General features: G+C 50.9%; 1 protein-coding gene across 1 annotated transcript in view; it reads right to left on the bottom strand.

Moving 5' to 3' along the window:
* LOC135054530 (phospholipid-transporting ATPase ID-like) overlaps positions 1 to 16953 on the bottom strand; it is a 168177-nt gene that overhangs the window by 41478 nt on the left and 109746 nt on the right. The window contains exons 9-12 of the mRNA XM_063957672.1: positions 2459 to 2617; positions 2253 to 2341; positions 1652 to 1848; positions 1160 to 1368 (exon numbers count right to left, since the gene is read on the bottom strand). Of these exons, the coding sequence (XP_063813742.1) occupies positions 1160 to 1368; positions 1652 to 1848; positions 2253 to 2341; positions 2459 to 2617 (654 nt within the window). The remainder of the gene's footprint in view (positions 1 to 1159; positions 1369 to 1651; positions 1849 to 2252; positions 2342 to 2458; positions 2618 to 16953) is intronic.

The following is a 16953-nucleotide window of genomic DNA, read 5'->3' as shown; positions in this document are numbered from 1 at the left end:
CCTCTAAATGGGGTCTCAGGGTCTACGGACTAGACCGTGGAATTGTGCTCCACTGCTGCACCAGCATTATATATTAGTTCAGGTTACAACCCTGGGGCTTTAACTGGCCACATAACATCTGAATTCTCCAGTATTAATACAACTCTCAGGGAGAGGTGTGACCCATAGCTTCTTTAGGTTTCATACAGTAGGTCGCCTCCTCAGTCTCAGTCACTCATAACCTGCATAATACCCGGAAAGCGCAATGGATACCATTTATAGTTTAGGGTGGTCTTCTCAAATTCTCACCCCTATTACGGGCATCTTGAAACTGCGCTTCAGGGGGCAAAACTCTACTCTACTAGACTGTAAGCCCTTTGGACTAGGGCATGCAGTACCTTATGCGGGCTTTACCTTAAGCAAGATCAGTGAGGACAATGGCACATTGACTATATTCCTGTCTCCATATCTAATCCAATCAGTGGATCATTTTATAACTGCCTGAAATCCGGGCAGCAGATGATGGGGGTCATTCCGAGTTGATCGCTCGCTAGCTCGCTTTAGCAGCCGTGCAAACGCATAGTCGCCGCCCACGGGGAGTGTATTTTCACTTTGCAAGTGTGCGAATGCGTGTGCAGCCGAGCGGGACGAAAACGTTTTTTGCAGTTTCTGAGTAGCTCTGGACTTACTTAGCCTTTGCAATCACTTTTTGGTCCCGGAATTGACGTCAGACACCCGTCCTGCAAACTCCTGGACACGCCTGCGTTTTTCCAAACACTCCCTGAAAACGGTCAGTTGACACCCATAAACGCCCTCTTCCTGTCAATCTCCTTGCGATCGGCTGTGCGAATGGATTCTTCATTAAATCCATCACCCAGCAACGATCCGCTTTGTACCCGTACGACGCGCATGCGCATTGCGGTGCATACGCATGCGCAGTAGTAACCTGTTCGCTGCGCTGCGAAAAATGGCAACGAGCGATCAACTCGGAATGACCCCCGATAAGTATAAGCCTCTGTGACGAGGACCTCCCTGAGTGTTAAATGGTTCTGTCCAGATCCTATTGGGCCACCCGTGTGCGACGCATTTGGTACTGGAAGAATTTTTTTATTTTTCCCAGTGACCAAAATGTAACAAGCTGTATGGAGGAAACGCCACTTAGATGGATGAGCCCACCCACCATAGGAATTGCCATTGATGGAACATTTATTGAAGGTCATGATGTTCTGGGTCAGAGTCCCCGTCTTGTCGGAGAAGATGTATTTGATCTGCCCCAGCTCCTCGTTGAGAGTGGTGGTTCGGGCCTCAGCTGGGGTATCTTTCCTGGGGTAATACATCTTACGGTCCCAGTTGATATAGAAGCTGTTACCCAGTCGGATGATCTCAACACTGGGGACAATGAGTAGAAGAGATGACATTAGAGATACATATAGACAGAGAACAGTGTACAAACCAAAAGACAAAAATGGGAACAATGCTATAGACGGACTCTAAAATTACTGGAAATGACAGTGAACAATAGGGTCTAATGATACTGTTAGAGGTGAAGATTGTGGTAAAGCTCTAGCAAAGGTAGAGGAGATACAGTACAAGATCGCCTTCAATGTTTGATGACCAGACGATGGATAGATGGATGGTTGTCTGGACAATGCATGGATGGAGGGGTTATTACCTGACATAGAGTGAGATTGGGACCACAGTATTCAGGATAATTACGTAGGACCAGAACATGAGGAACCCAGAGAAGGCCGCGTTGTTGACACCCTCTGCCCACGGAAGATACACCTGGAAGTAATAGCCCTGCTTGGACTCCCAGATTCCATTCCCAATAGCTAGGATGATGCACATGACAGCCAAGAAGACAAAGATCTATCAGACAACAGGAAAGAGGTCTAAGAGTTAATCCTGGGAACAGCGTGGAAATAACATCAGGTCATTGACAGAGAATGCCAAACAACGTTCTCGTTTGAGATGTCAGCATCAGTAAACTAGATCTAAACAAGTAATCTGGAAAATGTCTTTATAAACGGGAAATTATGAACTATGAAAATGGGATCGGTGGACAATGTGCAATGTAGCCAGAATTTACATATGGGGATCACATAGTCCTGATATTTGCTATAATCTACTGAAGGTTTAGCCAGGTGGTGCCAGCTTGGAGAGCTAGGGAGAGCCAGCCTACATCACCAATAAATACTTTAAAGTTCTACCAAGTTACAGTGCTAACAGAGGTTTCTGAAGACGCCCCATTATCAAGGTCATGCGGCTCATACCCAAAGGACCAAGACATTCATGAGTCGGTCGATGCTGGTTCTTTTTAGAGTGGTCCGGCCACTGTTCTGCATCAGTTTAGTGTCAGGCCCTGGAAACAGAATGAAAGGTGGGGGGGGGGGTGGGGGGGTCAGTGAGTACGTTAATGCGACCACAGAATTCTGCTGTCACTGTCCCAAGTTCCAGGAAAGGCTCCTGTTCTACTGACCTGCAAAGATGACCATGCCGAAGCACCACTCTGTGTTCCTGAGAGTGCAGCCGCGCAGCAGAATCTTCCCATTGTCTAGAGAGTATTTTTCCCCTTTGCAGGTCAGAGTTCCCGTGAAGGTGTCCAGTCTGTTATTGGGGGCCTCACACACAACCTCACCTGGGAGGGAATCAGGATGTGAAGTTACGTAAGACAATCCTTATCTATACATTATTATAATAAGATTTTACTTACCGATAAATCTATTTCTCGGAGTCCGTAGTGGATGCTGGGGTTCCTGAAAGGACCATGGGGAATAGCGGCTCCGCAGGAGACAGGGCACAAAAAGTAAAGCTTTTCCAGATCAGGTGGTGTGCACTGGCTCCTCCCCCTATGACCCTCCTCCAGACTCCAGTTAGGTACTGTGCCCGGACGAGCGTACACAATAAGGGAGGATTTTGAATCCCGGGTAAGACTCATACCAGCCACACCAATCACACCGTACAACTTGTGATCTAAACCCAGTTAACAGTATGATAACAGCGGAGCCTCTGAAAGCTGGCTTCCTTCAACAATAACCCGAATTAGTTAACAATAACTATGTACAATTATTGCAGATAATCCGCACTTGGGATGGGCGCCCAGCATCCACTACGGACTCCGAGAAATAGATTTATCGGTAAGTAAAATCTTATTTTCTCTATCGTCCTAGTGGATGCTGGGGTTCCTGAAAGGACCATGGGGATTATACCAAAGCTCCCAAACGGGCGGGAGAGTGCGGATGACTCTGCAGCACCGAATGAGAGAACTCCAGGTCCTCCTTAGCCAGAGTATCAAATTTGTAAAATTTTACAAACGTGTTCTCCCCTGACCACGTAGCTGCTCGGCAAAGTTGTAATGCCGAGACCCCTCGGGCAGCCGCCCAAGATGAGCCCACCTTCCTTGTGGAGTGGGCCTTTACAGATTTAGGCTGTGGCAGGCCTGCCACAGAATGTGCAAGTTGGATTGTGCTACAGATCCAACGAGCAATCGTCTGCTTAGACGCAGGAGCACCCATCTTGTTGGGTGCATACAATATAAACAACGAGTCAGATTTTCTGACTCCAGCTGTCCTTGCAATATATATTTTTAATGCTCTGACAACGTCCAGTAACTTGGAGTCCTCCAAGTCACTTGTAGCCGCAGGCACTACAATAGGCTGGTTCAGATGAAATGCTGACACCACCTTAGGGAGAAAATGCGGACGAGTCCGCAGTTCTGCCCTGTCCGAATGGAAAATCAGATATGGGCTTTTGTAAGATAAAGCTGCCAGTTCTGACACTCTCCTGGCCGAAGCCAGGGCTAGAAGCATGGTCACTTTCTATGTGAGATATTTCAAATCCACCTTCTTTAGTGGTTCAAACCAATGAGATTTTAGAAAGTCCAAAACCACATTGAGATCCCACGGTGCCACTGGAGGCACCACAGGAGGCTGTATATGTAGCACTCCCTTAACAAAGGTCTGGACTTCAGGGACTGAAGCCAATTCTTTTTGAAAGAAAATCGACAGGGCCGAAATTTGAACCTTAATAGATCCCAATTTGAGACCCATAGACAATCCTGATTGCAGGAAATGTAGGAATCGACCCAGTTGAAATTCCTCCGTCGGAGCACTCCGATCTTCGCACCACGCAACATATTTTCGCCAAATTCGGTGATAATGTTGCACGGTTACTTCCTTCCTTGCTTTAATCAAAGTAGGAATGACTTCTTCCGGCATGCCTTTTTCCTTTAGGATCCGGCGTTCAACCGCCATGCCGTCAAACGCAGCCGCGGTAAGTCTTGAAACAGACAGGGACCTTGCTGAAGCAAGTCCCTCCTTAGAGGTAGAGGCCACGGATCTTCCGTGATCATCTCTTGAAGTTCCGGGTACCAAGTCCTTCTTGGCCAATCCGGAACCACTAGTATCGTCCTTACGCCTCTTTGCCGTATAATTCTCAATACTTTTGGTATGAGAGGCAGAGGAGGAAACACATACACCGACTGGTACACCCAAGGCGTTACCAGCGCGTCCACAGCTATTGCCTGCGGATCTCTTGACCTGGCGCAATACCTGTCCAGTCTTTTGTTGAGGCGAGACGCCATCATGTCCACCATTGGTCTTTCCCAACGGGTTACCAGCAAGTGGAAGACTTCTGGATGAAGTCCCCACTCTCCCGGGTGAAGATCGTGTCTGCTGAGGAAGTCTGCTTCCCAGTTGTCCACTCCCGGGATGAACACTGCTGACAGTGCTATCACATGATTCTCTGCCCAGCGAAGAATCCTTGCAGCTTCTGCCATTGCACTCCTGCTTCTTGTGCCGCCCTGTCTGTTCACATGGGCGACTGCCGTGATGTTGTCCGACTGGATCAACACCGGTTTTCCCTGAAGCAGAGGTTCTGCCTGGCTTAGAGCATTGTATATTGCTCTTAGTTCCAGAATGTTTATGTGAAGAGACGTTTCCAGGCTCGTCCATACTCCCTGGAAGTTTCTTCCTTGTGTGACTGCTCCCCAGCCTCTCAGGCTGGCGTCCGTGGTCACCAGGATCCAATCCTGTATGCCGAATCTGCGGCCCTCCAATAGATGAGCACTCTGCAACCACCACAGAAGAGACACCCTTGTCCTTGGAGACAGGGTTATCCGCAGGTGCATCTGAAGATGCGACCCTGACCATTTGTCCAACAGATCCTTTTGGAAAATTCTTGCGTGGAATCTGCCGAATGGAATTGCTTCGTAAGAAGCCACCATTTTTCCCAGGACTCTTGTGCATTGATGTACAGACACCTTTCCTGGTTTTAGGAGGTTCCTGACAAGCTCGGATAACTCCTTGGCTTTTTCCTCCGGGAGAAAAACCTTTTTCTGAACCGTGTCCAGAATCATCCCTAGGAACAGCAGACGAGTTGTCGGCATTAACTGGGATTTTGGAATATTCAGAATCCACCCGTGCTGTTTTAGCACTTCTTGCGACAGTGCTAATCCCATCTCTAGCTGTTCTCTGGACCTTGCCCTTATTAGGAGATCGTCCAAGTATGGGATAATTAATATGCCTTTTCTTCGAAGAAGAATCATCATCTCGGCCATTACCTTTGTAAAGACCCGAGGTGCCGTGGACAATCCGAACGGCAGCGTCTGAAACTGATAGTGACAGTTTTGTACAACGAACCTGAGGTACCCCTGGTGTGAGGGGTAAATTGGAACGTGGAGATACGCATCCTTGATGTCCAAGGATACCATAAAGTCCCCCTCTTCCAGGTTCGCTATCACTGCTCTGAGTGACTCCATCTTGAACTTGAACTTCTTTATGTACAGGTTCAAGGACTTCAGATTTAGAATAGGCCTTACCGAGCCATCCGGCTTCGGTACCACAAAAAGAGTGGAATAATACCCCTTCCCTTGTTGTAGAAGAGGTACCTTGACTATCACCTGCTGAGAGTACAGCTTGTGAATGGCTTCCAAAACCGTCTCCCTTTCGGAGGGGGACGTTGGTAAAGCAGACTTCAGGAAACGGCGAGGTGGATCTGTCTCTAATTCCAACCTGTACCCCTGAGATATTATCTGCAGGATCCAGGGATCTACCTGCGAGTGAGCCCACTGCGCGCTGTAATTTTTGAGACGACCACCCACCGTCCCCGAGTCCGCTTGAGAAGCCCCAGCGTCATGCTGAGGCTTTTGTAGAAGCCGGGGAAGGCTTCTGTTCCTGGGAAGGAGCTGCCTGTTGCTGTCTCTTCCCTCGACCTCTGCCTCGTGGCAGATATGAATAGCCCTTTGCTCTCTTATTTTTAAAGGAACGAAAGGGCTGCGGTTGAAAAGTCGGTGCCTTTTTCTGTTGGGGAGTGACTTGAGGTAGAAAGGTGGATTTCCCGGCTGTAGCCGTGGCCACCAAATCTGATAGACCGACTCCAAATAACTCCTCCCCTTTATACGGCAAAACTTCCATATGTCGTTTTGAATCCGCATCGCCTGTCCACTGTCGCGTCCATAAAGCTCTTCTGGCCGAAATGGACATAGCACTTACCCGTGATGCCAGTGTGCAGATATCCCTCTGTGCATCACGCATATAAAGAAATGCATCCTTTATTTGTTCTAACGACAGTAAAATATTGTCCCTGTCCAGGGTATCAATATTTTCAATCAGGGACTCTGACCAAACTACCCCAGCACTGCACATCCAGGCAGTCGCTATAGCTGGTCGTAGTATAACACCTGCATGTGTGTATATACTTTTTTGGATATTTTCCATCCTCCTATCTGATGGATCTTTAAGTGCGGCCGTCTCAGGAGAGGGTAACGCCACTTGTTTAGATAAGCGTGTTAGCGCCTTGTCCACCCTAGGAGGTGTTTCCCAGCGCTCCCTAACCTCTGGCGGGAAAGGGTATAATGCCAATAATTTCTTTGAAATTATCAGCTTTTTATCAGGGGCAACCCACGCTTCATTACACACGTCATTTAATTCTTCTGATTCAGGAAAAACTATAGGTAGTTTTTTCACACCCCACATAATACCCTGTTTAGTGGTACCTGTAGTATCAGCTAAATGTAACGCCTCCTTCATTGCCAAAATCATATAACGTGTGGCCCTACTGGAAAATACGGTTGATTCGTCACCGTCACCACTGGAGTCAGTGCCTGTGTCTGGGTCTGTGTCGACCGACTGAGGCAAAGGGCGTTTTACAGCCCCTGACGGTGTTTGAGTCGCCTGGACAGGCACTAATTGATTGTCCGGCCGTCTCATGTCGTCAAACGACTGCTTTAGCGTGTTGACACTATCCCGTAGTTCCATAAATAAAGGCATCCATTCTGGTGTCGACTCCCTAGGGGGTGACATCCTCATATTTGGCAATTGCTCCGCCTCCACACCAATATCGTCCTCATACATGTCGACACACACGTACCGACACACAGCAGACACACAGGGAATGCTCCTAACGAAGACAGGACCCACTAGCCCTTTGGGGAGACAGAGGGAGAGTTTGCCAGCACACACCAAAAGCGCTATATATAACAGGGATAGCCTTATAATAAGTGCTCCCTTATAGCTGCTTTATATATATCAAAATATCGCCATAAATTTGCCCCCCCCTCTCTGTTTTACCCTGTTTCTGTAGTGCAGTGCAGGGGAGAGACCTGGGAGCCGTCCTGACCAGCGGAGCTGTGAGAGGAAATGGCGCCGTGTGCTGAGGAGATAGGCCCCGCCCCTTTTCCGGCGGGCTCGTCTCCCGCTATTTAGTGAATCCAGGCAGGGGTTAAATATCTCCATATAGCCTCTGGGGGCTATATGTGAGGTATTTTTAGCCTTTATATAGGTTACATTTGCCTCCCAGGGCGCCCCCCCCCAGCGCCCTGCACCCTCAGTGACTGCGTGTGAAGTGTGCTGAGAGGAAAATGGCGCACAGCTGCAGTGCTGTGCGCTACCTTTAGAAGACTGCAGGAGTCTTCAGCCGCCGATTCTGGACCTCTTCTGACTTCAGCATCTGCAAGGGGGCCGGCGGCGCGGCTCCGGTGACCATCCAGGCTGTACCTGTGATCGTCCCTCTGGAGCTGATGTCCAGTAGCCAAGAAGCCAATCCATCCTGCACGCAGGTGAGTTCACTTCTTCTCCCCTCAGTCCCTCGTTGCAGTGATCCTGTTGCCAGCAGGACTCACTGTAAAATAAAAAACCTAAGCTAAACTTTTTCTAAGCAGCTCTTTAGGAGAGCCACCTAGATTGCACCCTTCTCGGCCGGGCACAAAAATCTAACTGGAGTCTGGAGGAGGGTCATAGGGGGAGGAGCCAGTGCACACCACCTGATCTGGAAAAGCTTTACTTTTTGTGCCCTGTCTCCTGCGGAGCCGCTATTCCCCATGGTCCTTTCAGGAACCCCAGCATCCACTAGGACGATAGAGAAAAACTGATTCATAAAGATTTTCTAAGGGAAATTCCAATCATAATATATTTTACTCAAGTAACATATTGGTGCTGGTGCTACAATCACTTCAGTAACTCCCGATACATGAAATTGGACTTATGCCTGAAATTGGCTAAAGAAATCTCAGAAAAACATGGTTAGCGTCATTTCACAGACAGGTTATAAACAACTGACCTTTGGTGAACATAAGTAATCATGGAAACAAACAGGGGACTGCAATAAATGTTTCCATAGTTACAGGCGTTGCAAAGGAAGCACATGTAACCACAACAGGCCTGATTCCGATGTGGTTGGAGTGGCTATTGCTTCCTTGGAAGCAGCAGTGATAGCGCTGTATGGTGATGCAGCAGGAGACGCCTATTACTGCAGTAGTGATCCCATCTGTGTCCCAGGGCTCACGCATCAGGAACTCACTATCGGGTGGCTTGCGGCACTCATGGGAATGCGTAATCAGGCCGTCTCAGAGCAGAAAATCTCCATCCAACGACAGAGATCACTGACCTCTTATCTGCCCCTAAGCAGCAGCGATACCCCTCCGTTTTCACAAAAGAAGGCCATCACCGCCCCCCAGGCGGCAGCAGACTGTCAATCACTGATTCCTGCTTCCAACATCACCGTACCCGTTCACACACTCGCAGAATGAGTCCTGAGCATAAAGAAGCAACTCCAAACACATCTGAATAACCCCCAATACCTCTCTCATACTGAAACCAAACTATGTGTATGGCAACTCAACAGGCAGCGTCAGGCATATCTACTATTCATGTGTCTGGAGTTATCACAGTAATTTATAATACTCAGCATATATAACTCTCTGTCTGTGGCATCCTGCTGCCTCCATTCCTCTCCTCACATCATGTCACTGCCCCTGTCACATGCAGCCCTGTCCTCACTAACACATCACTCATCTCCTGATATACTCTGTGCTGCTGGGGACCCTGCTCCTCCCACTATATAACTCTCAGTCTGTGGCTTCCCGCTGCCTCCATTCCCCTCCTCACATCATGTCACATGCAGCCCTGTCCTCACTGACACATCACTCCTTTCCTGATATACTCTGTGCTGCTGGGGACCCTGCTCCTCCCACTATATAACTCTCAGTCTGTGACTTCCTGCTGCCTCCATTCCCCTCCTCACATCATGTCACTGCCCCTGTCACATGCAACCCTGTCCTCACTGACACATCACTCATCTCCTGATATACTCTGTGCTGCTGGGGACCCTGCTCCTCCCACTATATAACTCTCAGTCTGTGGCTTCCTGCTGCCTCCATTCCCCTCCTCACATCATGTCACTGCCCCTGTCACATGCAGCCCTGTCCTCACTGACACATCACTCATCTCCTGATATACTCTGTGCTGCTGGGGACCCTGCTCCTCCCACTATATAACTCTCAGTCTGTGACTTCCTGCTGCCACCATTCCCCTCCTCACATCATGTCACTGCCCCTGTCACATGCAGCCCTGTCCTCACTGACACATCACTCATCTCCTGATATACTCTGTGCTGCTGGGGACCCTGCTCCTCCCACTATATAACTCTCAGTCTGTGGCTTCCCGCTGCCTCCATTCCCCTCCTCACATCATGTCACTGCCCCTGTCACATGCAGCCCTGTCCTCACTGACACATCCCTCATCTCCTGATATACTCTGTGCTGCTGGGGACCCTGCTCCTCCCACTATATAACTCTCAGTCTGTGGCTTCCTGCTGCCTCCATTCCCCTCCTCACATCATGTCACTGCCCCTGTCACATGCAGCCCTCCTCTCCTGATATACTCTGTGCTGCTGGGGACCCTGCTCCTCCCACTATATAACTCTCAGTCTGTGGCTTCCCGCTGCCTCCATTCCCCTCCTCACATCATGTCACTGCCCCTGTCACATGCAGCCCTGTCCTCACTGACACATCACTCATCTCCTAATATACTCTGTGCTGCTGGGGATCCTGCTCCTCCCACTATATAAGGTGCAGTCTGTGTCTTCCTGCTGCCTCCATTCCCCTCCTCACATCATGTCACTGCCCCTGTCACATGCAGCCCTGTCCTCACTGACACATCACTCATCTCCTGATATACTCTGTGCTGCTGGGGACCCTGCTCCTCCCACTATATAACTCTCAGTCTGTGACTTCCTGCTGCCTCCATTCCCCTCCTCACATCATGTCACTGCCCCTGTCACATGCAGCCCTGTCCTCACTGACACATCACTCATCTCCTGATATACTCTGTGCTGCTGGGGACCCTGCTCCTCCCACTATATAACTCTCAGTCTGTGGCTTCCTGCTGTCTCCATTCCCCTCACATCATGTAACTGCCCCTGTCACATGCAGCCCTGTCCTCACTGACACATCCCTCATCTCCTGATATACTCTGTGCTGCTGGGGACCCTGCTCCTCCCACTATATAACTCTCAGTCTGTGGCTTCCTGCTGCCTCCATTCCCCTCCACACATCATGTCACTTCCCCTGTCACATGCAGCCCTGTCCTCACTGACACATCACTCATCTCCTGATATACTCTGTGCTGCTGGGGACCCTGCTCCTCCCACTATATAACTCTCAGTCTGTGGCTTCCTGCTGTCTCCATTCCCCTCACATCATGTAACTGCCCCTGTCACATGCAGCCCTGTCCTCACTGACACATCCCTCATCTCCTGATATACTCTGTGCTGCTGGGGACCCTGCTCCTCCCACTATATAACTCTCAGTCTGTGGCTTCCTGCTGCCTCCATTCCCCTCCACACATCATGTCACTTCCCCTGTCACATGCAGCCCTGTCCTCACTGACACATCACTCATCTCCTGATATACTCTGTGCTGCTGGGGACCCTGCTCCTCCCACTATATAACTCTCAGTCTGTGGCTTCCTGCTGTCTCCATTCCCCTCACATCATGTAACTGCCCCTGTCACATGCAGCCCTGTCCTCACTGACACATCACTCACCTCCTGATATACTCTGTGCTGCTGGGGAACCTGCTCCTCCCACTATATAACTCTCAGTCTGTGGCTTCCTGCTGCCTCCATTCCCCTCCTCACATCATGTCACTGCCCCTGTCACATGCAGCCCTGTCCTCACTGACACATCACTCATCTCCTGATATACTCTGTGCTGCTGGGGACCCTGCTCCTCCCACTATATAACTCTCAGTCTGTGGCTTCATGCTGCCTCCATTCCCCTCCTCACATCATGTCACTGCCACTATCACATGCAGCCCTGTCCTCACTGACACATCACTCATCTCCTGATATACTCTGTGCTGCTGGTGACCCTGCTCCTCCCACTATATAACTCTCAGTCTGTGGCTTCCTGCTGCCTCCATTCCCCTCCACACATCATGTCACTTCCCCTGTCACATGCAGCCCTGTCCTCACTGACACATCACTCATCTCCTGATATACTCTGTGCTGCTGGGGACCCTGCTCCTCCCACTATATAACTCTCAGTCTGTGGCTTCCTGCTGTCTCCATTCCCCTCACATCATGTAACTGCCCCTGTCACATGCAGCCCTGTCCTCACTGACACATCCCTCATCTCCTGATATACTCTGTGCTGCTGGGGACCCTGCTCCTCCCACTATATAACTCTCAGTCTGTGGCTTCCTGCTGCCTCCATTCCCCTCCACACATCATGTCACTTCCCCTGTCACATGCAGCCCTGTCCTCACTGACACATCACTCATCTCCTGATATACTCTGTGCTGCTGGGGACCCTGCTCCTCCCACTATATAACTCTCAGTCTGTGGCTTCCTGCTGTCTCCATTCCCCTCACATCATGTAACTGCCCCTGTCACATGCAGCCCTGTCCTCACTGACACATCACTCACCTCCTGATATACTCTGTGCTGCTGGGGAACCTGCTCCTCCCACTATATAACTCTCAGTATGTGACTTCCTGCTGCCTCCATTCCCCTCCTCACATCATGTCACTGCCCCTGTCACATGCAGCCCTATCCTCACTGACACATCACTCATCTCCTGATATACTCTGTGCTGCTGGGGACCCTGCTCCTCCCACTATATAACTCTCAGTCTGTGGCTTCCTGCTGCCTCCATTCCCCTCCTCACATCATGTCACTGCCCCTGTCACATGCAGCCCTGTCCTCACTGACACATCACTCATCTCCTGATATACTCTGTGCTGCTGGGGACCCTGCTCCTCCCACTATATAACTCTCAGACTGTGGCTTCCTGCTGCCTCCATTCCCCTCCTCACATCATGTCACTGCCCCTGTCACATGCAGCCCTGTCCTCATTGACACATCACTCATCTCCTGATATACTCTGTGCTGCTGGGGACCCTGCTCCTCCCACTATATAACTCTCAGTCTGTGGCTTCCTGCTGCCTCCATTCCCCTCCTCACATCATGTCACTGCCCCTGTCACATGCAGCCCTGTCCTCACTGACACATCACTCATCTCCTGATATACTCTGTGCTGCTGGGGACCCTGCTCCTCCCACTATATAACTCTCAGTCTGTGGCTTCCTGCTGTCTCCATTCCCCTCACATCATGTAACTGCCCCTGTCACATGCAGCCCTGTCCTCACTGACACATCCCTCATCTCCTGATATACTCTGTGCTGCTGGGGACCCTGCTCCTCCCACTATATAACTCTCAGTCTGTGGCTTCCTGCTGCCTCCATTCCCCTCCACACATCATGTCACTTCCCCTGTCACATGCAGCCCTGTCCTCACTGACACATCACTCATCTCCTGATATACTCTGTGCTGCTGGGGACCCTGCTCCTCCCACTATATAACTCTCAGTCTGTGGCTTCCTGCTGTCTCCATTCCCCTCACATCATGTAACTGCCCCTGTCACATGCAGCCCTGTCCTCACTGACACATCCCTCATCTCCTGATATACTCTGTGCTGCTGGGGACCCTGCTCCTCCCACTATATAACTCTCAGTCTGTGGCTTCCTGCTGCCTCCATTCCCCTCCACACATCATGTCACTTCCCCTGTCACATGCAGCCCTGTCCTCACTGACACATCACTCATCTCCTGATATACTCTGTGCTGCTGGGGACCCTGCTCCTCCCACTATATAACTCTCAGTCTGTGGCTTCCTGCTGTCTCCATTCCCCTCACATCATGTAACTGCCCCTGTCACATGCAGCCCTGTCCTCACTGACACATCACTCACCTCCTGATATACTCTGTGCTGCTGGGGAACCTGCTCCTCCCACTATATAACTCTCAGTCTGTGGCTTCCTGCTGCCTCCATTCCCCTCCTCACATCATGTCACTGCCCCTGTCACATGCAGCCCTGTCCTCACTGACACATCACTCATCTCCTGATATACTCTGTGCTGCTGGGGACCCTGCTCCTCCCACTATATAACTCTCAGTCTGTGGCTTCATGCTGCCTCCATTCCCCTCCTCACATCATGTCACTGCCACTATCACATGCAGCCCTGTCCTCACTGACACATCACTCATCTCCTGATATACTCTGTGCTGCTGGTGACCCTGCTCCTCCCACTATATAACTCTCAGTCTGTGGCTTCCTGCTGCCTCCATTCCCCTCCACACATCATGTCACTTCCCCTGTCACATGCAGCCCTGTCCTCACTGACACATCACTCATCTCCTGATATACTCTGTGCTGCTGGGGACCCTGCTCCTCCCACTATATAACTCTCAGTCTGTGGCTTCCTGCTGTCTCCATTCCCCTCACATCATGTAACTGCCCCTGTCACATGCAGCCCTGTCCTCACTGACACATCCCTCATCTCCTGATATACTCTGTGCTGCTGGGGACCCTGCTCCTCCCACTATATAACTCTCAGTCTGTGGCTTCCTGCTGCCTCCATTCCCCTCCACACATCATGTCACTTCCCCTGTCACATGCAGCCCTGTCCTCACTGACACATCACTCATCTCCTGATATACTCTGTGCTGCTGGGGACCCTGCTCCTCCCACTATATAACTCTCAGTCTGTGGCTTCCTGCTGTCTCCATTCCCCTCACATCATGTAACTGCCCCTGTCACATGCAGCCCTGTCCTCACTGACACATCACTCACCTCCTGATATACTCTGTGCTGCTGGGGAACCTGCTCCTCCCACTATATAACTCTCAGTATGTGACTTCCTGCTGCCTCCATTCCCCTCCTCACATCATGTCACTGCCCCTGTCACATGCAGCCCTGTCCTCACTGACACATCACTCATCTCCTGATATACTCTGTGCTGCTGGGGACCCTGCTCCTCCCACTATATAACTCTCAGTCTGTGTCTTCCTGCTGCCTCCATTCCCCTCCTCACATCATGTCACTGCCCCTGTCACATGCAGCCCTGTCCTCACTGACACATCACTCATCTCCTGATATACTCTGTGCTGCTGGGGACCCTGCTCCTCCCACTATATAACTCTCAGTCTGTGGCTTCCTGCTGCCTCCATTCCTCTCCTCACATCATGTCACTGCCCCTGTCACATGCAGCCCTGTCCTCACTGACACATCACTCATCTCCTGATATTCTCTGTGCTGCTGGGGACCCTGCTCCTCCCACTATATAACTCTCAGTCTGTGGCTTCCTGCTGCCTCCATTCCCCTCCTCACATCATGTCACTGCCCCTGTCACATGCAGCCCTGTCCTCACTGACACATCACTCATCTCCTGATATACTCTGTGCTGCTGGGGACCCTGCTCCTCCCACTATATAACTCTCAGTCTGTGTCTTCTTGCTGCCTCCATTCCTCTCCTCACATCATGTCACTGCCCCTGTCACATGCAGCCCTGTCCTCACTGACACATCACTCATCTCCTGATATACTCTGTGCTGCTGGGGACCCTGCTCCTCCCACTATATAACTCTCAGTCTGTGGCTTCCTGCTGCCTCCATTCCCCTCCTCACATCATGTCACTGCCCCTGTCACATGCAGCCCTGTCCTCACTGACACATCACTCATCTCCTGATATACTCTGTGCTGCTGGGGACCCTGCTCCTCCCACTATATAACTCTCAGTCTGTGGCTTCCTGCTGCCTCCATTCCCCTCCTCACATCATATCACTGCCCCTGTCACATGCAGCCCTGTCCTCACTAACACATCACTCATCTCCTGATATACTCTGTGCTGCTGGGGACCCTGCTCCTCCCACTATATAACTCTCAGTCTGTGGCTTCCTGCTGCCTCCATTCCCCTCCTCACATCATGTCACTGCCCCTGTCACACGCAGCCCTGTCCTCACTAACACATCACTCATCTCCTGATATACTCTGTGCTGCTGGGGACCCTGCTCCTCCCACTATATAACTCTCTGTCTGTGGCTTCCTGCTGCCTCCATTCCCCTCCTCACATCACATCATTGCTCCTGTCACATGCAGCCCTGTCCTCACTGACACATCACTCATCTCCTGATATACTCTGTGCTGCTGGGGACACTGCTCCTCCCACTATATAACTCTCAGTCTGTGGCTTCCTGCTGCCTCCATTCCCCTCCTCACATCACATCATTGCTCCTGTCACATGCAGCCCTGTCCTCACTGACACATCACTCATCTCCTGATATACTCTGTGCTGCTGGGGACCCTGCTCCTCCCACTATATAACTGTCAGTCTGTGGCTTCCTGCTGCCTCCATTCCACTGCTCACATCATGTCACTGCCCCTGTCACATGCAGCCCTGTCCTCACTGACACATCACTCATCTCCTGATATACTCTGTGCTGCTGGGGGACCCTGCTCCTCCCACTATATAACTCTCAGTCTGTGGCTTCCTGCTGCCTCCATTCCCCCCCTCACATCATGTCACTGCCCTGTCACATGCAGCCCTGTCCTCACTGACACATCACTCATCTCCTGATATACTCTGTGCTGCTGGGGACCCTGCTCCTCCCACTATATAACTCTCAGTCTGTGGCTTCCTGCTGCCTCCATTCCCCTCCTCACATCATGTCACTTCCCCTGTCACATGCAGCCCTGTCCTCACTGACACATCACTCATCTCCTGATATACTCTGTGCTGCTGGGGATCCTGCTCCTCCCACTATATAACTCTCAGTCTGTGGCTTCCTGCTGCCTCCATTCCCCTCCTCACATCATGTCACTTCCCCTGTCACATGCAGCCCTGTCCTCACTGACACATCACTCATCTCCTGATATACTCTGTGCTGCTGGGGACCCTGCTCCTCCCACTATATAACTCTCAGTCTGTGGCTTCCTGCTGCCTCCATTCCTCTCCTCACATCATGTCACTGCCCCTGTCACATGCAGCCCTGTCCTCACTGACACATCACTCATCTCCTGATATACTCTGTGCTGCTGGGGACCCTGCTCCTCCCACTATATAACTCTCAGTCTGTGGCTTCCTGCTGCCTCCATTCCCCTCCTCACATCATGTCACTGCCCCTGTCACATGCAGCCCTGTTCTCACTGACACATCACTCATCCCCTGATATACTCTGTGCTGCTGGGGACCCTGCTCCTCCCACTATATAACTCTCAGTCTGTGGCTTCATGCTGCCTCCATTCCCCTACTCACATCATGTCACTGCCCCTGTCACATGCAGCCCTGTCCTCACTGACACATCACTCATCTCCTGATATACTCTGTGCTGCTGGGGACCCTGCTCCTCCCACTATATAA

Source organism: Pseudophryne corroboree, chromosome 1 (assembly GCF_028390025.1).
Source record: "Pseudophryne corroboree isolate aPseCor3 chromosome 1, aPseCor3.hap2, whole genome shotgun sequence".
Taxonomy (NCBI): Eukaryota; Metazoa; Chordata; class Amphibia; order Anura; family Myobatrachidae; genus Pseudophryne; species Pseudophryne corroboree.
The sequence above is the reverse complement of the archived record's forward strand: the minus strand, read 5'-3'. Positions and strand labels throughout refer to the sequence as shown.